Source organism: Cinclus cinclus, chromosome 2 (genome assembly GCF_963662255.1).
Source record: "Cinclus cinclus chromosome 2, bCinCin1.1, whole genome shotgun sequence".
Classification (NCBI taxonomy): domain Eukaryota; kingdom Metazoa; phylum Chordata; class Aves; order Passeriformes; family Cinclidae; genus Cinclus; species Cinclus cinclus.
The window spans coordinates 107,765,452-107,791,344 of NC_085047.1; the positions used below are offsets into that span (position 1 = coordinate 107,765,452).

At 34.7% G+C, this 25,893-nt stretch overlaps 1 protein-coding gene across 2 annotated transcripts in view; it reads right to left on the bottom strand.

Moving 5' to 3' along the window:
• DMD (dystrophin) overlaps window positions 1-25,893 on the bottom strand; it is a 767,992-nt gene that overhangs the window by 706,003 nt on the left and 36,096 nt on the right. Inside the window, exons 3-4 of one of the 2 annotated variants that reach the window (XM_062488102.1) lie at window positions 19,367-19,545; window positions 18,280-18,402 (exon numbers count right to left, since the gene is read on the bottom strand). In XM_062488102.1, the coding sequence (XP_062344086.1) occupies window positions 18,280-18,402; window positions 19,367-19,545 (302 nt within the window). The remainder of the gene's footprint in view (window positions 1-18,279; window positions 18,403-19,366; window positions 19,546-25,893) is intronic. The other variant, XM_062488103.1, reaches the window with a different exon arrangement.

The window sequence follows — 25,893 nt, forward strand, 5'->3', positions numbered from 1 at the left end:
GTATTAAAAACAAAAACCAAAGTACTGTTTCAAAGATTATTATACTGAATATTCATCCCATAATAAATCCCAAATTTAAGTGCACAGATTCTACAGCGCTAAGAATATTCTCAAAATTAAATAATTCACATAAGACAAACAAGAATAATTTCTAATTCTTATAAATCATATTGGTAGGCAACAAAACAGCTCAACCTATGAATGCTCTTGTTTATGAATTTACATGAAATCTCTTAGAAATGCCTCAAAAGTAAGAAAAATATCATTTTAAGGTGTTGCATATATTATATGGATAACACAGTTATTAATATATATATCTGATATAAGTTGTGATGGCTGTTTCTAATCATATTTTTTAAGAGAATGAAAAGCAATAAAGACAGGGTGAATCAAATTTGTGTAGCCATATAATGCTAGGAAGGACATTCTTAGGAAAAATAGCTGCCTAAATATGAATACAGTTTCATTCTTAAATCAAAACCTATTCTTAATAAAGTGTTTAATGAGCATGCAATGCAAAATTGATTGGCTGCAGTTAGAGCAAAAAAACAGAGTAATTTACTGAAAAAAAACTTCAACAAAACCTCATTGTGGAAGTGCATGCCTCCCTCCTCCTTGGGCTGCACAGTCAGCTCAGAAATACTCATGGGCTTGGGCCTTGAGCTCATCACAAATATTGTCTGCTCCCATTAACTTATGTTGGCTAACAAGCCAACTGTTTCTTAATGAACAGTCTTGGAAACTCGTTTTCATTGCTTAAACTAATGAAATAATGACCTGAGCAGAACAACTGTTTTGTTATCCAACCTTTAAAGAAAGTTACTGACCCAAATTATGGCCATGACAAAGACATTACCACTAATGCCAATTCTCTTGTGACCCTGGGAGCAGCAGTCCTAAACTGAGACTGGTTGAGCTTCCCAGGACCACAGCAGGATGTGGACAGCAGCCTCCCACTGTGTGTGAGCCCTCTCAGAGCCAGTGAACTCTCAAGTCTGCCATACCTGGGAGAGCACCGACCAACACCAGTGAAAGGACGTGAGAAATTTAGATGTTTAATGAACACCGCATCACGTGTAGCTGGAAATCAGTCATCTCAGTCTGTTTTGAAAAAGGATCAGATAGTTTTGTGTGTAACAATCCTGGTTGTTGTTGTGGACTGATGTAAAAAAAAAGTTGCTCTTGACCCATATGCTGTCCTCTAGACTTCCCCCTTACACCCCCTTTGCTTTCTATTGCACTTAGACAAATTATACCTAGATGAAATGATGGGAATTTTAATCTCTGTACACGTCACCATCTCCTGCTTGGGTATGGGGGCTGAAAGACCCCAAGGACTCTGAAGATTTAAGTGAAAGTAAAAATCCTCTGACTTTCAGAAGCCAGGAAAAAGATGAACTATTTCTGGTAGATTCATGAATTAATTGAAAGAACTTAAACCATGAGCCCCTCCAAGGTGAGAAAGTGAGGGAACAAAGTGTTCCTCACCTGCTACTGCATTATATTCCTAAAGGGAGGAGAAGGATTAGTTGAGTATTAGCAAATTCTCCAATAATGTTTCTATTAATACATAAAGACTGATTCTGAGTTTTAGAAATTTGTTGGGCAGCTTTAGAAAATAGTTCTACAGGAAACATTTAGAGTTCATTCCAGCAGTCTTATTTATATTATGCATTTCCTTCCTTCAGAAACTGCCTGTCCCACTGTAAAAGATAAAGAATGTGGCTCTGGACATTTAGAGCTTTTCAAGTCAAAGACATAAAATTTTAAAGAAACATTTTTTATTAAAGGCAAATTTAAGTTCAGAGTATAATTCTCATTTTGAACACCCCCTTTGCAGGATAACAACTTCAGAAAATAGTTCACATTATTCAGTCTTTGACTATGCCTCCTATCATCTAAGAATAAAATCATTGCTTATTCTTTCAGTTCCTCCAACTTCCTCATTACAAAATCTAGTTTATGTGTCTTTGATTTCAAAATTATGACTGTTAAAATGTTGAATGTTAATATGGTCTTTTCAATAATCATGATTATGTTTTCTCAACAGATGAGTCTAGACAGAATAGTTCAGGCATTTCTGGTAATAAAACTTATAAGATAAATTTATTCAGATCCCTTGTTATTATAATGATAACAATTTTCTTGTTCTAAATGAGGCTAGCACTTCCATCTTATTAAGTATTTTAAAACCATCTTTGTAAATGAATCTTGGGTAAGAAAGTTTGTTGGGTTTTTTGTTGATTTTTGGGGGGGGGGGTGGTTTTGTTGTTGGGGTTTTTTTGGTTTTGTTTTGTTTTTGTATTTGTTTTGTTTGTTTGTTTGTTTGTTTGTTTTGCTATTTGTCTGAAAACCCACACAGGTTTGACCTTATGATAAATCTGAAAAATTTCAGGTTTTGCTTGCTCAGTTGAGATATGTTAGATTTTTAGTACTTGATTTTGTCTGTGGTTCCATTTCTACTGCATATGTTTCCACTTGGATGAATTGACCTGTCCTTGCAACTGCAGTTTTGAGATGCAGCAGATTATTAGGTCATTAAAAATCAATGGAGCTTAGGCAATGTATATGTTGAGGAGAAAAGCTGGAGCCAGGCAGTATTGATGAAAGCACATTCATTACAAAGGAAGGAAAATGTTGGAACTATTGACAGGAAAGTGGTAAAAGAACATTAATTTCTTCAGCTACTCTACCAAATACAGCTGGTACAAATAAAGACTGAAAGAGACAAATAAATACCTTATTGGCATTAAAGCAAAACTTTGCACCTTGGGTTCTCAAGTTTAGAATTAAGCTTAAGACAACTGAAAGACAGTGAAAAAACTGCAATCAACTGGTTTGGGGAAGAGACTAAGATGGGAACTTTGAGGATAGGTAAGATGGTGCTAAGACTTAAGAGACAGCAATCAAGGCTGCCAACTGCCCATAATGATCAAGCTTTCTGAAAAGTGAAAAACTGTTTCATTTTGCATACATGGTCAAGTTAGTCAGTGCTTTGCAAAAAGATTTTCTCCTTAGCTTGCTTTCTTCAGCACGCCTGTACTTGGAAAAATATCAAATCATGTTTTGCTTAGTAGCTACTTGTAGCAAAGTGTATCAAAATATACTGCTTTTATCAAGTCTCCAGGGAGAAATTTCAGTCTCTGTTTATTTAAAGGTTTTAATTTTGTTGAGCTTTTCTGCTCATAAAATGCATTGCTGTTTGTAGCATTGCTGATGACATCAGGATTTGCCTCTCTGAAGGAGGCATTTCCTATTCAAGCAATTAAGAATCATGGCTCCAGACAGAATATGATTTGGTGTAAATCAACTGACTGTGACTGAATGAATTACTTTCACCATAAACCTACAACTAAATTATGATTTCTTCCTGTTGAATGGGCTGGTCTACCCACCATTCTTCAAACCTTCCCTTTTCTGATGAAAGACCCGAGCACATTTTAAGGGGATGTGTATTTCAGGTGCTGTCATGTCACCAGTAGACTGTGAGATCATTTGGCCTCTACATAATACATAAATAAGATTCTACTCTACATAAAGAAAGGCGAATTTTCGCCCCAGGATAAATTTTCAGTATTAACTAACAACTCCTCTCAGAACTCTTCAACAGTAAATGGTAACAGGGTCCTGATGAAAGTATATCACAGGTCAAGAGGCCTGGGGACTTTTCCCAGTAATGCTACCAACAACCTAACTCCAGATCAGCAGATTCAGCTTATCTGAGAAATTTCCAGAGTGTTTTGTACTGTCACATACATATGAACAAAAAAGGAAAATGTATCCACTGAGGGTCAGATCTCCTTAAAATTTGAATTGTGGTCACAGTATAATTCAGTGGCATGAAAAATACTCAAGACTGAATAGACAACAGATGTGCTTATTTAATTTTAATTCTTAAAATGCATATTCTAAATGTAGTAATGACTAAAGTAACATCCACTTCGAAGGAGACTGCTCTGAGAAAGCCATTTTAAAGACACCCCTTCTGATCTAAACCATTCTGTGAAATGTTTCATGTTCTAAATTGCATTCTCAAAACCTCCATGTAGAGACAAACTATTAAATATATAAACAGAAAACCGGAATGTAAAGAGGCAAATTATTTCTCAGCCAAGAGAAATGCAAATAGATCATCCAAAAAAGTACTGAATTATTTCTTTAGCATGTCATATAGGAGATTGAGATAGAAATATAGACTGCACCCCATTTCTCTCTGCCAACAGACAAATCAAGGAACAATCACCAAAAGGAATCCTGCTAAAATACAAACAGAGATTTCAAGATTAATATTACAGAAATGCAGGCCAAAAGCAAACAGGGGGGGAAAAAAATCTAGGGCTTGATTTTTTTTTCCTTCTACTTTCACATGTACTTCATAGTGAATTCTACAGCCTTATACTTAAAAACGTTTTGCAAATGTATAAATGTGGCTCCATAATTCTGAAAGAAAAAGTAGCCTTCTCTTTTCAGCATCCCATTCAGTTGTTATTTCTTCCTCTTTTTTTCCCCTTATTCTCTCTTCTGCTACTGCTGTCAGCAAAATCTGTGCTACTCATAGCATAAAAGACCCTCCAGTCTTCTCAATAAGAATATTTAACTTTGAAACTCTTTTTATATTTACACATAATGTAATATCAAAATGCCTTCAAAAGCATCAACAGCCTCAGCGATTAATTTCAACAAGACACGTCTCCAGGATAATTTTTTTCTTTTGAGAAGATCCTGAGGCAACAGCCAATTAGAGGATATAATACACATTTTCTGTGAAGCTGAAGTCCTGGAGATTTCAGAGTATTCAACAACATGTGTTGAATCATGCTATTAGAGTTGGAAGGAATTATTCAAATAGATAGCTTTGCAAAGTCATCTACAATCTTAGTAGTGAAATTTGCTCAAATAAGCTGAATATCCATTCATGGCTCTTATGTAGTTTATCCATTTTGTATTTAAACTCTCCCAAAATGTATTTTAGTGTCTATTAAAGAGTCTCTCCTCCTTCAATGGAAACCACTGCAATGAATATATTTTCAATTTAAAATTAAAAGCCAACCAAAAGCACATTACAGAAAAGGATCAAGTGATTTAATATTTGTTTCTTTTTTTTTTCCCTATAATTCTGTAGTGTAACTCCCTTGCTTGTAGCTACATGCTCTGAATAATAAAAGCTGTGAATCAGTCAAAATTATAACCAATAACCTCACAGTATGTTTTTTCTCCTGTTCTGAATGCAGAGCTTCAGGTTTATAAACTTGGTATTAATACAGTAAATATTAAAATATTTCTAAAATATTAGAATAGGAACTACCAAGAAGTCCTTCTAGAGTACTGAAAGCTATATAGAAAACTTTTGAAATGCTTACAGAGAGCAGCAACTAGATAGAAGAACAGGATAAAAATCCACTGAGGACTTTTAAACAAAAATATGTCATCTCCAGTTCAAGAAATTTCTGAACCACAAATCAGTGGAGAATGCAAAAGTGAGAATAGTCAGATGTAGCCAGATACAATTACTAAAGAGGTGGGCATGAGACAGTGAGTTACAAACATTTAAATTCTCATTATAGAGACAATGTACAACTAATATGCAGCTTTGTAGCTGCAAAATCCCTAACAGACAATACTAATTCTGAAATTGTCAGTTAAAAAAATACATTATAAATGTGCTGTTTCAAAACCATATTCTTCCCTAACTTTCCACTTCCTTTCTTTCTCAATACTCATTTTTATTTTCCCCTTTCCACTTTTCTTTGCTAGTTGAGATCTAGCTAAAAGCAATTTCTTACTTCTGGATCTGCACACCTGTTGAGACTTATTTATTCATAGTACATCCTTCTAGGAATAAATTAGCTATTTTTGCTCTTCAAATAATTACCAAAATGTTGAAACAGAATCTCCAAATATTTCATCAAATACTTTTTCCTGGTATTGTTGATGTGACAGAAAAAGAAGGTGCCTTACAGGTTAAATATTGCCAAGCAACATTATCCTTCCCCATAACACATATATTTATATTTACTAAAATATAATGCATGACTCTAAGCTGTAGGTATTAAATAGCATATTTATTGCAGTTGCCATCAAGTATGTTCAAAGAAAGGGGGCAAAAGCCAGGAATGAGGCTAAAGAATGGAAGGTGGAGTTAAAACAGAAAATTTGGAGGCTGCACATGAACAACTTAAAACTCGGTTTAAGCCATCACTGCAGAAGGAAGTGATTTTGAAACTGAATTTAAAAGGGACAGGAGAACCATGAAAAACAAGAAGCAGCAAAAGATGGCCTGGCATAACAGAGAAAGCATTTCCTTGGTGACGTAGAAAAGACACGAGCACTGTGAGTAGAGTAGTCTGTTAAGAGTGTGAGTAGAAGCAAACGAGAACAGAGAAATAAGGCAGGTAATTTTTAGGACCAAAGATATTGGACAGAAACTGATTGTAATCTGTTAGGGAGTAGTCGATTATAAATGGACTAGAGGGCACTTTTAAAAAGGTAATCATACTGAACAAAATTATGTTGAGGGTCTGGAATAACGTACAGCACATACTGTGCTGTGGAAATGTACTTTCTAATTAATTTAAAAAAATGAAATTCAAGTGGGAGAACTTATGCAAACATCTAGTCATTTACTGTCATCATACCTCAATACTTTTCAGAATGGACAAAATGCAACAGATTTTTTTTTTTTTTTTCCTTGATCTAACTGTTAAATTCAAAGTCAGGAAGTCTTCTCATCTTACTGATAGTCTTTGACTTACATGTGAAGTTACTGATCTCTGAATGTGATATTCCTGGCACAGTCAGTGTAAGCATGATGGGTGTTTTTTTTTATTTTATAAAGTAATCTTTAGAACTTCTTATTTCTCCCTTCATCTCCCTCACCTCTCCTTTCACCTTTTCTGGTTTGTGTTTTGCTTTTGACAGACATCAATTTTAAAAATTAATCTGTTGGAACTCCAGGAACAATGCATTAGAATACAAAATAGAGTAAAAAAATTGATATTAGACTTGCTTAATTAAAAAAAAAAAATACCAAAAAAACCCCCAACCCCACAGGACTGAAATTTATATATGTTTTCCACCAAACAAAGTACAAACAACTTCAAACTACTAGACAAAAGACCTCTCAAATGGAAAGTTAGGAAAATGTTTTTTTCTAGAGTGAAGAAATATCAAGCTTAGTATGTAAGAACTGGCAATTCAGAAGCTGATACAAACAATAAACTGAACCAGCAGTTCATAAGTCAATTGACATTTTGCTCAAATGAGGATAAAAAGCACTTTTGGTAGAAGCTGCAAATATTGTTACATTAGATAGGATGCAAATACCAAAGAGAGAAATCTGGAAAGATTACATCAGAAATAAGGAAGATAGGAAAATAAAAACTTGGAAGCCTGCCTACATAAACATCAAACATAAAACTTGCATATCATACCTTTAACTGTCTGTATTTTTTGTGGTTTTAACATCCTCTAAACATGCATATATTTATATATTAATAGAAGCTATGCTTCAACTTAAACCAGATCTTTATTATTTACTTATTCATCCTTAGGAGGGAATTTTTTTTTTTTCAAAATACTTTCCAAATTACTTGAAAAAAGTTCTCAGAACATATTCCATAAGAGATTGCCACTGTTTTCAAGTAATAACTTTGTTTTTTTGTTTTTTGTTTTTTTTTTTTTTTGAAAATTCCATTTTGTACTCTTTTAAAACATGCAACTGTTTTTTAAAGTTTGATGCCTCACTACATCATCCATAGTTTATTTAAGCTACTGTTTCTGCTCTAATGACATCACTTATCAAACAAATTTTCATTTTTAATTTTTAAGAATTATTTATTACACCAAAATATAGCTATAATTTCTTTGCTGCACCTTAATTAAATTCTAATAAATCAAATGCCTTCTGTCCAAATACCATGATGTTCCATACAAATTTTATATTTTAAATTCTTATTTTTGCTATGTGTTATTATTCTTTCAGGACTGGATTTCTGAATAAATTTTGGACATCTAAGAAATGGTTTGGTACCCTCCACCCCAAGTGTATTTTTCTTTTAAAAGGTATTATTTATTCCTCCTTTTCCCTTAGCTCACTGATCACCACAGGCTAACATACTAACATACATTTATAATAGCACTTAAAATACTTATAAATCTTAGAAAACTATAAAGCAAAATTCTTTAATGCTACTATACACAGATGCCTTTGTTGTAGGAAATAAACCTGGAAAATCTATGAACGTTTTCTTTTCTATACTTGGATCTAAAGTCTGTACATGAAGACCAAAACTAAAGCATACACATTAGAGGGAGAATCTCCTACATAAGCGTTACAAATCACAGCTGCTATTGCACCAAGATCATTGAGAGAAAGAAAGGAAAGGAAAAGGAAAAGGAAAAGGAAAAGGAAAAGGAAAAGAAAAGAAAAGAAAAGAAAAGAAAAGAAAAGAAAAGAAAAGAAAAGAAAAGAAAAGAAAAGAAAAGAAAAGAAAAGAAAAGAAAAGAAAAGAAAAGAAAAGAAAAGAAAAGAAAAGAAAAGAAAAGAAGGAAGGAAGGAAGAAAGAAAGGAAGAAAGGAAGAAAGAAAGGAAGAAAAAGAAAGGAAGAAAGAAATAAAGAAAGAAAGGAAGGAAGGAAGGAAGCAAGAAAGGAAGCAAGAAAGAAAGAAAGAAAGAAAGAAAGAAAGAAAGAAAGAAAGAAAGAAAGAAAGAAGGAAAGAAAGAAGGAAAGAAAGAAGGAAAGAAAGAAATCAGGGCTCTAATGATCAGTAGAGGTCAGCAATCCAGCCTTTCCAAAGGTCACTGCTTCAGGCAAACATGCAGACCTGCCTGCCATACAAATGTGAACTAACAGACAATCCACAGCACTTCCTACAGACCCTAAAAACACACAACTCTAATGGTACTGTTGAATACAACAGGGGGAAAAAAATAAAAATGGTTATCCACTATCTCACAGGGTAATGATTTGGGAAAAAGGACATTCCAGAGGCTGAAACTCTCCTTGGCTCTGCATGGGAGTGAGGAATTGATTGTTCCCTCACTTGTCAAAATCAATAGAACCATTTGTAACACACCAAAAATATTTTAGATTTTTTCATGAAGAGTATTATATGCACCTGGGGGCACAAAAGTTTTCTCCACTGAAATCTTAACACTTTCTACTGGAGTAAAACACAAAGCTATTTCCTCAAAGTTACAGGTACACTTGGACACAGGCATTTTAAGGGCACAAGGCATATCTCCTGAACACATTTTTTGAAGCTATCTTAATTAAAAGCCCCCACAGGTTTTATTTTAGGTAAATAGAATTTAACCATGTGATGGTATAAGACAAGGCAGGAAATTTAGTCAAATTAATTAGAAGTATTGTATTTCAAAACTCAAGGAGTTTTAATTGGAAAATGCAATCTTTAATGTTTTAATCATATTCATTTACATTTAACCAACGCTGCAGGTATTCCTCTGAAAACCATTACATGTTAAATTGAACATATTCTGTCACACTGCACAGAAAGTCAGACAGAGAAAGACAGGATGAAACTCCAAGGGCCAAGGAAGCTTCTCTCATTGATGAGGGCCAGCAAAGGCATAGAGCAAAGGAGGCTCTAAACTAAACTTTCTCTCCTATCCAGAGCTCATAAATAAAACATGCTGCTGTTGCTCCATCAATACTACAACATTTCTTTGGATAAGGGGTTTGGGTTCTATCCTCATGTTGATAATAATTCTCAATGGGACACACAAAAATATGATTAGAATAGCACATAATCAGACAATCTTGAATTTGATGTCTAATTTTAGTAATGCCAAATCTAGATAAATTAATGGGTAATAAAAATTCTTAATAAACTAAGTTTTAAAATAAAGTGATTCTACTTAAAATTATGAAACAAGATTGAATTACAGTATTTAGAATTTCATGTGCTATACAGAGATGAACAATATTTTAACAATAACACTGTTTATAATGATGCTATAATTTTATCTCTAGAAAAATACTTTAAACTGTTTTTGTATGTTAAAGTGACCTGTTGATTTGAGAATATTTTCAAAAAACATGAGTTCTATATCAATTTTTTTATTGCATTTCAAAAGTTTTAATACGTGTAATGAAAGAGTGCAAAGAGTGAATTGCTTGCTTTCTCAGTCTCAAACTAAATTCAGTTTTATGCGTGCATAAAGTGAAAGGCCTTTCTTAACTGTTTGAAATGAGGATGCAAAATGACTTAAAATTGTACAAATCCTCAAATTACTTCAATTTCAGTCCTCAGATTAGGAAAAAATGAGCACCAGTCTGTTTACCAGTAAAGCTTTTCATTTTTCATTTTCATGATGTTTCATGTTCTATGTTTTATCTAGCCCTTTGCATCAAATCCACTGCTGATACAAGTAATGTTGCACTGTTGCCTAAACTCTACAGGCCAGAAGGGGGATTCAAATGTACTAATTTAATATTTTACATATTATACATGTATAAAAAAAAATTCACAGTAAATGAATATGTGTCCTTACATGCTGTATCTATCTTTAAAATACCAAATATGTACTTTATGTTCAAGAGACTCAGTGGAACAAAATTACTTAAAAGAACAGTTTTAAATATTATACATCCTATATAAATTACCGTGGGCCTTGAGCATTAAGCTACTTAGCAACTACAGAAAAGAGGCTTCTTTCCAAAGTAAGATAGGCAAAAATACTTGAAACTGCAAATTCAGTGAAATTAAGTGTATCCTCTCACTCATGTTAACAAGGTTTTAAATTTGTCCAGACCAGATTTTCAGTACAGGTTATAACTTTTAAAAAAGACATTTCTAAAAAAGAAGCAGTTGTATCATTGATCACTGTTCAAGTCTGAAATTAAGAAACTCTTGTTAAGTGTGCTTTGAAAGAAAAAAAAAAAAAGAGGCAGATGGAACTTAAAATAGTGCTGAAGCTAGTTAAAGGCACCTAAAAATAACCCGTAAGAAAAAAAGAAATAGTCAAGGTAAAAGTATGTTATTGAAAGTACGTACAGTTGTCTGTCCAAAAATACATGTACCAATAATGTAATCAGAAAATGACTGGTATAACATTTCCATGTTTCTAATTGGAAAAAAATAAAAAACAACCAAAAACACAGAAACCTTCCACTTTAAAAGTAATGTAAAACAACTTAACTTATTAGATAACAGGATTTTTTTCTTAAATATTTCCAACCTGTTATAGGTACACTCATGATTATGACCTTATCAATTTATTCAGTAACTAGTTTCAGTCTGAAACTACAGCAGATATATTTTACCTAGAAATTTTAACTTTATTAAAAATATGTCACCCTTTCTTATTAGTAAGTAAGAAATACACTAACAGACCACATGGGAAAATCCATGTTACATTTGCAGTGTCCCTTGTTAAACAAGGTTTACAGCTATTTTAAGGAATAAAATTCATTGATAAAGACTTATATTAAAAAAAAAATAAAGGTTTCTCTCATGTTTAAGGTCAATTAAAAGCAAAAGGTAAAAAGGGATGGGAAAGTCAGTAAGCAATCACTTTTTATTACAAACTAAAGAATTGTCATTACCTATTAGAGGTGGAAAAAATCCCCACTTTCACTAGTGAATGCAAACAGGAACTTGTACAGGGATTAACTGTGCCAAGATGTTTGGAGCAGAGGCAGCTGAAAGCCTGAAATTTCACTTCTGAGCTCCTGGGCTGATTCCTGCTGCTTTCCAGCTACAAGCAGCTGGGACCGGTTGTAAGCTTAGTTAACAAATGTTCTAGATGTGGTTTAGCATGCTCTAAATCCCACCATTATTGAAGAGGCAAAAGACAGAAGGTCTCCTGGTGAGGCTGATCATGAGTTGTGCTTCTGCCCAAAGACTCTTTAGACTGGGAAAGCTGCAGTCTCGCGGTTATTTAAAGATCGCCTGCTGATGAAAAGAAGCATCCTGAAAAGAATTTGTGTCAGGGAAGTGAATGGATTTGGAAAAACAGGTGGAAAAGATGGTGACTAGAAGAAAGATCCTGGAAGTAAGAAAAGATCCTGTGGATCAGTGAATTATAGAATATCTCAAATTGGGATGAATTGGTTCCATCTCCCAGCTCCTCACAGGACTACATAAAACTAAATCATACGACTAAGAGCAACATCCAGACTCTGCTTGAACTCTTACAGGCTTGGTGTTACGACCACTTCACTGGGGAGCTGGTTCCACTCACTGACCATCCTCTCAGTCAAGAACCCTTTCCTCATGTCCACTCTGAACTTGCCCTGATGCAGCTTCATAGCATTTCCTCCTGTTGCTGGTCAACAGAGAGATTGTGAAGACAAGGAGCAGGTGATGCCTAAGAATTTTGGGCAATGATGCCAAACATTTGTAAATGCAAAGCAGTGGCAGAGCTCAGCATGATGGCTGGACCAGCAGCAACCTCTCTGCCCCAGGAAGGAAGTTGAGAACTCATGAGTTCACCTCTAGGGGAAACCAAACGAATGAGTGTGTGAAATAAAGTAGACTAAAAGCTCTGATCTATTGGAAACTAGATCCACTACAAGTTATCACTTACCCATGAGAGTACTAACATTTTTCACAACAAAAACTCTTGAAAAAGCATCTACAATAAACATTAAAAAACCAACAAAACAGACACACACACACAAGAGTTAGAACTGCTGCTGGTGTCTACACGCAAAGCAGTGACAGGAAACAATTGTCATCTTGACAGACCTCCAGGCTCAGACAAGAAGCCATCTATTTTCCAGATGGTTATTGAAAATACAAAAATATATTGACACACTTGAAAATGCTTTCTTCATCATTTTTCACACGGTTACTTGAACACATGGCATCCAGGAGAACTCCCTAGGAAATCCAGAAGATTTGCACTTAGCTTGATATTTTCCACCTCTGCATTTCCTTGATATGAACTCTGGTGGCAAATGTTGTTCTTTTTTTAATGCTTATCCTAAATCCTAGGGTTTTTACTTCGCTCTACAGAAACAGTTCCTAGTTTTCTGAGAGTTTCTATTTAAATTAAACTACCTAGTTCCAGGCTAACACCTGGAACTATCATTATACTTGTTGCCTAAATTATATCTGTCATGATCTAATGACTAAATATGCAGATAATTCAGTATGTCTGAAGTTTCCCAAGTTCTACTTTAAATTATGCCATAAATCCCCCCAGTGCTGACACAATGGGATATTTTCTGTGATAATTATCTTACATTTGGAAAATTAACAACATTTTGGAACTAAGCTTCTATTTGGCTGCACTTAACTGTCTTCTGATGCTTCTCCAGATGAGGACTTTACCATAAGATTAACAGAACAGTATTTAGATCACAACTTCTAAATAAAAGGAAGATCTGGTTAAGTACAAAGGAGAGCAATAAAGCAATCCTGTGATGCTATAGCACTAAATTCTGTGGCACAGATGAACCCTGAAGAGCCCCAGAAAGGAGGGCTCAGAGCAGTTTTAAAGAAGTTAAATTGCTGGCAGAAGACCAAGAGTGTGGCAAATTAAGGGTCTAGAAAACCACCATTCTCAAGGGCAAGACTGCCAGAAGGGTTCTGTGCTGTGGGAATAAATTCAACTTGATTTTAGATTTTATCAGGAGCTTTTAGTGACTGTTCAAGTAATTAATTATAGTTATGAACTGACTGACAAAATCCCATACAGAAACTTGGCAAAATCCAACTTAAAAAAAAAAAAAAAAACCCAGAAAACACAAGCAAACTGCATTACAATACTTCTGTAAAACACAAGCAATGACTGGATAGTTAGGAATTTCTCACAAACTAATAATGAGGTGAAGCCCTAAATTTTAGGATCCAAATCAAATCACTATGTGCCAGCTATCCCCATTTACCACTGCTTCATCCCAAATTATTTCAATTCAAGGATACTGAAGCTTGTCAATTGAAATGTTAGAGTAATTCTGCATAAAAACTGTATTTCATACAAAGTGGAATTGCAAAGAAAACATAGCTCCTGCCAAAAGAACAAAAATCTACAATCATAGAGATCAATGGCCTTGATTTTGAATAGATAATTTAAGGCAGCCACACTCAGACTCACCTTTCTGACAGGACCTGTCAGAAGCTTATTTACAGAAGTACCAGTCTCAAAATACAGATTTTGTTAATCCCTGTTTTTTCAATGCTTAGAGTTTCAGGACTGTTTTCTCAACAGGAAGAGAAGCTGCCCTCACTCAGTTTGTAGGTGACACCAAGTTGGGTTGGAGTATTGACCTGCTGGAGAGTGGAAGGTCATGCAGAGGATTCTGGACAGGCTTATTGATGGGCGGTTGCCCAAAGTTTAACAAGGCAAAGTGCCAAGTTCTGCACCTGGGTCACAACAACCCCACCAGGAAAGTCTTAAAGCTTTGGACAGAGTGGCTGGAAAGGTGCCCAGAGGAGAAGGACCTGGGGGTGCTGATCAGCAGCAGCTGAACATGAGCCAGGTGTGCCCAGGAAGGCCAATGGCACCTGGCCAGGATCAGCAATGGTGTGGCAGCAGGACCAGGGCTGGGATTGTCACCCTGTACTTGGCGCTGGTGAGGCCACACCTCAAATCCTGTGTCCAGTTTTGGGCACCTCACTACAAGAAAGGCATTGAGGGGCTGGAGTGAGTCCAGAGAAGGGAAATGGAGCTGGGGAAGGGTTGGAGCACAAGTGTGATGAGGAGCAGCTGGGGGAGCTGGGGGTGTTCAGCCTGGAGAAAAGGAGGCTCAGGGGAGACGTAGTGAGTTTGTAGTGAGGTAGAGGTTGGCCTCTTCTCCCACATAACAGGAGACAGGAGATGAGGAAATGGTTTCGAGTTGTGCTAGGAGAGATTCAGATTGGACAGTGGGAAAAAATTTGTTGCTGTAAGGGCTATCAAGCACTGGAAGAGTTTGCCTGGGGAAGTGGTAGAGTCACCACCCCAGAGGATTTTAAAAGACCTGCTCACGTCAGGCTTAGAGACACGGTTTTGTGGTGGACTTGTCAGCGTTAGGGTAAGCTTCATATTTAAGTGGCTTTTCCAAACCAAATGATTCTATGATTCCATATCATAAAAAGTTTCTTTTCGAGGTACCTCAGTGTTCCACAATTTCTTTTTTTTTACCTTGAACCCATTTAAGGCTGTATATTTTATCTTCTGTGGAGGTAGCAAGTACAAATGAAAGCAGTGAGATAGGAGTTTTGTGTGGGATCAATAATAGAAATTGCTCTGATAAACCAAAACACAGCATTCTTGGTCAGGTGTTCAATGAGATAAATCAATAACACAAACCCCAGTGCTTTCATAAATATAAACAGAAGACAATGAGAGGTTTTCAATGAGGATTTTGAAATGTCTCAGAAAATTAACCTGAGGATCCTTTTATTTGTACATTAAGCTGGATATTTGTAAGTGAAGCCTTATTACAGGGAATGCACACAAGATAAAATACCTGCAATTTCAGGTAAGCCTTCTGTAATTGCCAAGCGGTAACTGCAATCTAAAAACTGTCAACATAAATATTATCTGTTGTACTTTTTTAGTGTTCATTCAGGAAATTCAAGGATTCAGGTTTGTGAAGTGGATTCCTGTCCCAAGATTTTAATGAGTTTATTAACACTATCTAAATAAACAAGGCAAAGGAGGAAAATTGTTCTTGAATTTTAGCAGAAAAACTCTATTCATGTTACCTCCAGCATTTGAAAATGCTTCCCTGGTTCAACCAGAAGTGGTGGAGCACTGACTGAACAAGATGGCACTGAGTGAACAGGTTTGCAGAACAATATTTGTACTGGGTTTGAGACATTTCACACTTAAAAAAAAAAACAAAAAAAAAAAAAACAAACAAAACTTCTCTGGCCACAGCTTACACAATGGAAATAATAGGTATTGCAAGTACTCCCCTGAGTGACAGAGTGAAGGAAAGGAAGGGTGAATTTGAAGGCACACACGTTGTGAAGCTACTAGGAAGAGTGAAGATATGGAAAGTGAAATGAAATGAAACGTGACATAAAATAGTAGACCAGAGTAGGAGATAGAAGGGAAAGAAATTTGACAAATGATGGTGTGAAAGGAAATGTTATTCCTTCTTGCCAATATGGAGCTCAGAGAATCACAGTTCATACCTCTTAAAATTTCTGACAACTGGCATATGAAGCAAATGTATGACATGTATCAAAAGCCATATTTGGTCAAATTTGCAGGATCATGATCAAAATATGTGAAAAAAGGTCCTATTAAATTATTATTATTTTGGGGAAACTATAATATTCAAGTCCTATAAGCTGAAAGTTTGCAGAGATGGAAAAGAATGATTCCAAAATTTCAACAGAAGATCAAAATACTCTGTGAGAATTTCTTCTCCATGACAGCATTGAAAATACCATGGAAATTAGCAGGCAAAAGCCAACTAAATCTAATAAAATTTTCTTTGATAACTAGATGGAAATGAGAGACAGTTCCTTAAACTTTACAAAATCCAAGAGGAAAAAAAAAAGTTGAATTCCTCTTGACATCTTTATTACAGTCCCCTAGAGAAGTAGATTTTACTGAAAATCTTAAGGCAGTTGCACTATTTATAATGGTATCCAAAAATCATAATATAGCTGTCAGGAAATTGAAAGGCTACAAAGAAATGAAAAGGAAATAATATTTATTTTATTTAGTTAAAATAGATGGGATTATTAAGCTATGCCAGCTCCATGTATCTGGAGAAAAAAAATTGTCCACTATTTAACCAGAATTATGAATTTGCTTTAATAGGTAGACAACAGTTCTTCTTTAAGAAACACACAGCTAAAGGTAAAAAACAACCACTGACTAAGAATTCCATATATTGATTTGGGATATTAATTGCTACTATATGTCATTCAAGTTCATCTATATTTTAATGAGAATTTGCCTGGTGGTTTTCCCAAATGATTCTTAAGTGAATGCTTTCCATTTGTTAATATCTGTTGTGGTGGGAGCACAATTTGGCTCAGATTCTGGTTAGGTCTTCAGCTTCTGCCAAATTGGTGGAATTATATTATGGCATAAAAGTGTAGTAGATTAAGTTTTAAAATTCAGGAAGAAGAGTTCCAAAAAACTGGAAGGCAAGATGCAGAAAAAACAAATTATATCTTAGTAAATTTCAGCAACCATGCTTTGTAGAAATTACTTTTGATGGTGGAGGTGCTAACAAAACCTGCAACTGATCACAATAAAAGTATCAAAAGAAAAAAAAAATCTATTCTATATAAAACTTTTCATTACTTTAAAATATCTGTATAGTGTCTAAGTAGAACAAAACAATTACCCTAGTTTTAAACATCTTGTTTCAAAGCTGTGTGACTCATCACTGCAACACATTTGATGTTAGAATAACATAGCACGGCTCATGCCTATGTGTGCAGGGTTTCTGTCCTGGAGTATTTAAGGAAGTCATTATTCAATAAAATGCCTGTCACTTGAGCAGCAGATTTGAATTCACAATGTTGAATAGAAGGATAATTTTGCAGTAGATTTTTAGATGTTGGGCAGAATTAAGTACCCAGAGGCAAACTCAAAGTATAGTGCCACATACACACAGATCTTTTCTCCCTGAAGTAAAGAAAGGAAAGTACATTGCAGTACACAATATGACCTTTGGGTCTCATACTTGTCAAAAGTTATAAAAATTCAACTGTAGAAATCCTCATTATAAGGATTACTTGAAGCAAATTTTATTAAACCACCAGAGCTATTTAAAAGTAAAAATAAAATAAATAAGTAAAAATCAAATATAACCCCTTAACCTCAGTACCAGCAAGATGCCATTTGTGATAAAAATGACCAAATGTTGTAATTAATAATCCAGGGTAAAAAATGCAATGTTTGTTTCACCTTTTTTTTTTCCAACTACACTAACCTTCTGAGAAATGCCATCACTTAGTATTTTCTTTAATAGGAAGGGTTAGAAAGAGAAAGCCAATGGCTCTTTTTCCTACGACTAAACCTGAGGCTGAAATATAATAGATGCCAAATACCGCTTATGTTAGATTCGTTCTACTACTTTAAGGAAATGTATGCACTATTTTCAAAAATGACTGAACAAAGAAAGAAGTTTATGATTCTGAAACAGCAGTGCTTGAATGTTAATCTTCCCCTACAATCAGTGCAACAGCTATTGCCAGCCATGCAGAAATACACAGCAAAACGTAACCACTCGGCAGAAAAAAGTCATGGAAAAAGCAGGTCATTAAGATCAGGTGGAAGCAAAATGCACAAGCTCTTTCACTCCAAGCACACTCTTAACACAACTCACTCAAAAAATGACAATATTGACAGACCTGTGGAGGAACCTGCCTCCTTTTTTGGTCAGGGGATGTGACATACACAGCTTGTGCATATGCGTAACTTTTGAACCGCGGTTTAGGAGAAGGCGAAGGTCCCTGGGGTACACTGACTGTGATCTACAAATAAATTTGAATGTACATATGGGTAGGAGCATGGATTGTAGAAGTAAATATTGATTTTAAGAGCAACTGAAGAAAAAGAAGCAGAAAAGTCATTTTTCAAGGACAGTGTTGGTATTCAGCAGGCAAAATGGGATGGCATTAAGGAAACCTCTCATTTAATCTGACACCCTTACCAAAAAGCAACAAACTGTCAGGACTCAACACCAGCAGAATACCAATGTAAAGTGAAGCTTCTTTATAGTTTACAAGCAGAGGCTCAAAAAGCAAGTGAACTTCTGTCACATCTTGAATAAACAGAGCCAATACTTATCTGCTCAGCACTCTAAAAGAGAGTGAGCATCCCATACCCAACATAAAGATTAAATTCAGACAAGTAAACTAAGCCTACAATGCACTGTACACTTCAGCAGAGACTGTCTGATAGTTTCAGTGAAAAAAAAAAAAAAAGACAACAGACATTGCAATCCTAAATTAATTCCAAATATTACATGAGTTTTTTGAGAGGATAACAGTAAACTGAGATTATTTTAAAATTAAAAAAAAACCCTGCAAATAAAATGCTAAAAAAATAAAAAATGTTTCTATCATGAATATGGAGAAATGTCAACAGCTATTCTCTAAAAAGGTAAAGATGTTTCTATTTTCTTTTAAATGTAAGCCTCCCCAGATTTGTTTTTCCTTGAGGCTTCCTGCCACCATCAAAATGCACAATGCTGTACAACTCAAGTGCAAACACTTACTTGCTAAATAGTAATTTTTAAAACAGGCTGATGTAAGATGAAAACCAGTATCAAAGTACATGCAGACAGGTACATTTGACTTGTCTGTTGATGAGACTTTGCCCATTATGCCCGTGGGGTTTTTGCCTTCCACTGGCCATTTAACATCAGATTCACGGGGTAAGCAGGGAAACAACCACTTTAGAGCATCAAGATGAAAGCAGAAAAGTGAAACTCACTTCTTGTGAAAAATGCTGCTCATGTACTTCTATGTGCTCTTCTCTAGTGACCCTTGAGTGCCGTGGTAACATCTCCACCTCCCTGATGGCTTCCATGGTGACTTGCTGCGGCAGGACTTGAAAGAGTGAAGTCACATACATTAAGATGGACTTTTTATCTGGACAGGCAGTTGCAACATCTGGAAGGCAAATTAACATGTGTCATTTCACTTCCCACATTCGACATGAGAAATAGCCCATTAGTTTCCTGGAAAGTTGATAGACTAATGAGCAGCCTATTGTACACATGAATACTCTAGAGACCAATTAGAGCTTTACCATCAGTTCCAAAATTCCAGAACAAACTTGCATATCAATGAGAAGGAGCCAAATTTTATACAGATAATGTTATCTCATCCAATATGAGCTTTCTATCCATATTTCTTGTGTCAAAATGCAATTTGACAATGTGATCCCCATTAAGAAGGACCAGACATAGGAAGAAGTGTATTTGCTTATGCTGTATAAGTACTGTAATGATAAAAATGTAAGGACAACCTTATTTTCCAAGTCATGCCTTTTATGTTCTCCCCACATCATTTAGCCACTGAAAGCAAGAATGTTGTAGGGGGAAAAGAAAATTACCATTTTTTGTTGTGAATGGGTTAATAAACAATTGAAGTCAAACTACAATAAAGCTTCATAGCATTTATATTCTACTCAGTCTTGCATTCTTCATGAAATCTATGGAACATCAAAGGAACGTGGTATACACAGGCATTAAAATACATAATAGAAAAACTCATTAAAAAAAAAAACAACAAAAAAAAAACCCCACAAACCTGTAAAACCTCTATGGTCTTTAGCAGTCAGTGTAAGACACTTTGTGTCAAGACAATTTCAGCTTTTGCACTTAGCCATGTTATACATCAGCAGAAAAAGCACTTCCCCTGACTCAACAATTCAAGTCAATAACTATTTGTAAAAATGCAAGGCATGTGGCAGCTCTTTGAAATAGTTACTTTGTTACTTGCCATTGACCTTACTTCCTACACTCCTTCTAGTGAATCAAGATGTAAAAGGACAGCTGTTCAAGAAATTTATCATTAATTCCATGAATGTTTTAACATGAGTGCTGGCAGAAAGCCAAGAACTTTGAGTTTTTACTGTCTTAAATCAATGCTGTCTTAGCTAAGATTTGAGTTCACAGAAAAAAAAAAATCAATATTTCTACAATGTGGCATCTCATTCTCTGCCAGGAATGTGTAATGGTCAAGAGGGAAGGTATTAAAAACTTCACATATATTTGGAAATTAGGAAGAGACATTATATCAATAATTTTGGTTTGGCTTTCCAACCCATCTCCATATTTTTGTTTGGTATTTTATGAGAGATATTTGAAGTTTTAGTTCTACATATCATTGGCTGGACAAATGGCACATTTCCTCTAACATTCCCACTTCCATAATGTAAGTCTTTTACTATAAGCATCTTCTGGTCTTCTCTTGAATATTCTAACACCATTTTGATATACTTAGTGTCCACTAGTAATTGATGTTTACATGAATATCCATGCCTTCCTACAGGGAAGAATCCACACTGGATGATCAGTACCAGCTTTGACTTTCCTATTGTTTGTTCATTATTTTCCTTTCCAAAATGTCCCATTAACCAAATGGGCAAATACCTTATTTATCTGCAAAATATCTCACACAATAAATAAAATGAGTACTTAGCAAATTATATACATGCCAGAAATTGTTTACTCATTCTGCCTGACAAATAAAAAGTGCATATGCAGCTGTCAAAATCCACTGGCAAATAGGAAATTATTTAGTTACTTAATCACAACAAATAGCTAAACAACCATAGTTGCAAAGACTGAAGTATCAATCTATCTCTCAAAAGTCTTTTTATGGGCTCCTGAATTATCAGAGCAGGAATGATTTCTGCTATACTTAGCCTTCATATTTTCTTCTTTTGAACCCTACTCTGATGTAGTACCTTTACTACCTGCTGAGTCAGATGGCTATTTGAAATCCTAGTAGCTAGACAGTAAATAAACTGAAATTCAAGCATTTTCTTGCAAGGAAGTTCATTATGTCTTTGTCAATATGTCTACTTTCATTTGTGGGGCAAAAACTGTATGCCAAACCAATATACAGCTCTTAAAAAACAACATCAAACTCTTGGAAAATACAAAAGATTTTTAACAAAACTAAGTCAAGATATGTAGACTATGCCATTTTCCAACACTAATTTTGAGAAAATTATCCAGGATTTTTTTTTTTTTTTTCCCAGACCAATTCATCTTCTCAAATTCAACTCAGAGGCAATTCTTTCAGAAAACTTTAATCAGTTTTCTTAACAAAGACTATCCAGAGTAGGATTGAAAATAATAATGAGAAAAAAAATAGATTACAAGTCAAAAAGAGAGTTTAAAATTGGAAACATTATAAATTTAGCAGAAATTATATTAGCATGTTTATCAATAAAGAATCTGAAATACTTTGGAAAGCTCTGGAAACTACCCCAGTTCTTTAATAAGATACAGTTACAAAAAAGCAGTAGAAAAGTTTCCAAGATGAGTTCCAGTTATTGAAAGGAAACTTTTTCAGTACTAAACTTTATGCTGACAGATTAATATTTTTCAAAAGAAAACAGTGACTTAAACTGAAAGGTGTCACATGAACCATATTGTTCAGACAACTCTTCTTGATACCTTTTGCAATCCATGGGATTACTTATTAAGACACGTGGCTCTTTGAGCATCCTTTATCATCCAAGAAACGAAATTACCTTGCAAGACCCTAACTTTTTGTGCTCCCCCTGAAAACATATTCACCCCCATCATTTAGAGAGATTAGTCTGTCCAGTTAAAGTCTCCAGTTAAATTCACAAAATACAGACATATAAAACAAAACACTTCTTTTGATATATGGTCCAAAATGCCTGTCTGAGTCTAAGGAGACACCACAAGAGCTTAATTTTGGCCATGCATTTTAATTTAAAATAAAATTCTGTTCATCTAGAAAAGCAGTAACTTGGTACCAAGTACCAAACAAGCAGAAAGAATCTGAGTTCACCCCAGAACATTAAAATAATATAAGATAACCCAAATCCACTGCTGTTTAAGTGCAGTTGCCTTTACAGGGTTATTACAGGTTTAATTTGGGAAGTAATCTGATAAAAGTTCACTGCAGCTTGATTTTTATCAGCAAATATTTGTTTTCTGATGAACATAACTGCAGGACTGCCTGTTTGTTAAGGATGACCACAACAAACCTGAAGTGTTTTCAAACTAATTCTTTTCTAAATATATCAAACTCTTCAAAAAGTGATCCAGCAGCAAATTTTTATAAGCCTTGTAGTTCACAAGTGGTTTGGTTCTTGCATCCATATGTTTGGTCAATGATCAAATCTCTGCTAACATTAGGGAATGAGTGGAAATGACAATGATATAAAACATGCAAATAAGTTCCATACCAAAAAATACAAGTCTAGCAACACAAGACTTACATTATATATACAAAGCCATGCACAGTGTACAAATTTTAAGTGCTTATGTTCGTTAAAATGCTCCAATTCACAGCTACTAATATCAATTTTCATTTTAATGATAAATTTTAATCATTAATATTTTAATAATATTAATAGTATCTCTCCAAGCTCTGACCAACTAACAGTTCTGATGCTATTTGTGACAAGTAGTTTTACTTTTTGTGTTTATTCTTTGTATCAAACCAATAGCAAAATAACTTTCAAAGAGAAGAGCTTACATGCCTGCTGCACTGCCAGACAGATTATATTTCTGTACATAAATTGCTGATCTGGTTTCTTTAGATTGAGAGACAAATTCTAAAGCATATTTTACCTTACATAGTGCTGAGAAGTGACTCAAGATAAGACTTGAGCCCTAAAAGTGCAAGAAATCCTTTGTCCTCAACAGAAGCAGCTCGGATTTTCACCGAATTGCAAAGTAGAAAACAGAAAATTAATGTCTAAATCCTATTTATTTCTAAATCTATTACCTAATACTGTTTTCTTCTATTAAAATAATAATAGAAAATCACAGTATTTTGATATTATCTGCTGTTATGCCAAATGAGCTTTCAAAATTGTGCTAAACAAAAAATATTGCCTTCCCTTCCACAAAAAAATTGAGATTCTCAAAGCTGATTTCAATTTTCAGAAATTACACAGGGATTTTTTCCAATAAATAAAGGCTGTCATTATTTCTTCTATCAGAGTGGAGTTTGGGGTTTTGAAAAGGTTTCTTAATTTTATGAATACAACATTAATACTTTTTACATGTTCTACTGCTATTTCCAAATGCATCTGTTTAAAAAGCAGAAGCTCCCAGTTCCCTGAGATAGGATAGAAATTTAAGAGATATATAAATGATTACTTTCTGCAATGTAATCTCATTACAGGAGATATTTCCACATTCATATATGGCCACTCCTACTGTGGCACCAGCCTCAGCCACAGAATCTAAGATGAGGGCACAGAAGAGCATTTATAAAAGTTCAGCCACAACTCAGATGTAACTTTTATTTATTTCACCTTTTAGACTCAAGGGCAAGGATGAACTTTTCAAAGCATGTTCAAATTCTTTGGTAATGTGCCTGACAAGATTACCACAACAAAACATTTTGAAAGAGCTTTCATCAAACCCAAGGTATACATTTTGATCTTGTTTTTATTTGGATTAACCTAAATTTGCAACTGAAAGTAAATGAGACTGTACTAGTAAAAATGAAATGGCTTGCTCTTAAAAAACAAGGAAAACAAGTAAGATTTCATTCCCAAAAGTATGCATTAGAAACCTAGGAATAAAAAGTATCTTGAAAATGTTGTCCCCATAACTAAGGGGGGGGGGGGGGGGGGGGGAAGCAAAAGGGTGGAAAAATTAAACTTGGTAATTTGCACTCCAAATGCATACTTTTGATCATTTAACAAGGCTATTTACAGACATTAACCTATGACAAAATTCATGAGGCTTTTCTGATATTTGCTCTTACTGGTGACTTAACTCCCCGACTGTGAAAACATGAGCCTATAAATAGCTCATTCTTATTCAAACACCAAGGAACAAGAAAGATTATCAGGCAAAGATTATAAAGTGTTTTGCTTAAATGTGCACATACTTCTTCCTCAGTCTCCACTTGGTCTCAAAAAGGCATTTTCCTGCAGTCCATGTTAATACTAATGGTATGATAAAAGCAGGAACAACAGAAGTTGTAATGGCTTACTCTTCTGACACTCACTGCTGCCACTAAGACCTTGAAGCAATAACTCGACAGTCTCTGAAAGGTCAGCCAGTAACTGCAGTGTCTACTCACAATTATTGACCTTTATTGCTTCTTTTTTTTTTAACTTGTAATTATTATTTATTTTTTTGCTCCACCAGTAGATTGCTTTCATTTTAAATTTAACATGCAATCTTTGCAAGTAATCTCAAGGAATAGCCCTGGACTTGCAGATAGACAAAAATCAATGCATGAAATACAGCAGAACCGTAAATATTGAAATGGGGAAATTAAACCTGATGATTTTAAAACTTTATTTTAAAAACAAAGTTAAAACGAAGGTCAACATTTTCCAAAGGTTATTCAGTGGCCTACATGAATAAGCATAGTGATCACAATCTATTGCTTTGCTGAATAAAATTCACATTTTACAAAATTAACTCCTAGTGAAAGGCAGAAATTACAAAAAGACAATTAAGTGATAGCAGAAGTCCAGCAGACTTGCACAGAGATAGGTACTGGCTTTTTCTGCTTTTCTGTATATTTGAATAGCTACAAACCTAAACCACTATGGAACTCCCAGAGGAAAATGTTGTTAGTTTTTAAATAGACATTTCCTTAAAAAAGGAAGTGTTTTAAACCTGATGGCTAACACCTACAGAGTACATTCAACTTGTTGACCTTTGTAAGCTGTATTAAACAAGGTCACAAGAGAAGCATGAAGAAAATATCCTAAGAAGATTACCACATTTGTGTTTGCCTTTTAGCATTAGAGACAGGTCAGTATTTGTGGAATTAAAGCACTACAGAATTCAAGGGTATCTGGTATTAAAATATTTGATGGCAGAGCATACCTTTAAACTGTCTGAATGTCTGTTCTGATTTGCTGCATGAGTATGAAGGAGCCTTGGACTAATATGCCAGCAGTATCCTGGTTAAGTAAACTTGATGCTATCTCTGATTTTTAACCTGAAAACTCAGACTTAATACCTTTGCTGAACAGTAAAGGTGCTGCTTATTCTTTTTCAGGTTCCTTACAATATTAAATACTGATTTATTTAGACCACAACCTTTGCACATTAAGCTATAGCTAAAGTGTCTATTTTTGCTGATAAGAAGAAAAAAGTGAAGTCAAAAAGCAAAGGAATAAAACACCAGTTTTAAAAATTTGGTGTATGATACATTTTTATCGTATCATGTTTTATACTAACATTTTTTTATCATTGAGTAGGAGTGAGCATGGGTCTCATCAATTTGCTGAAATAACAAATAAAAGTTAGTAAATATACTCACAAA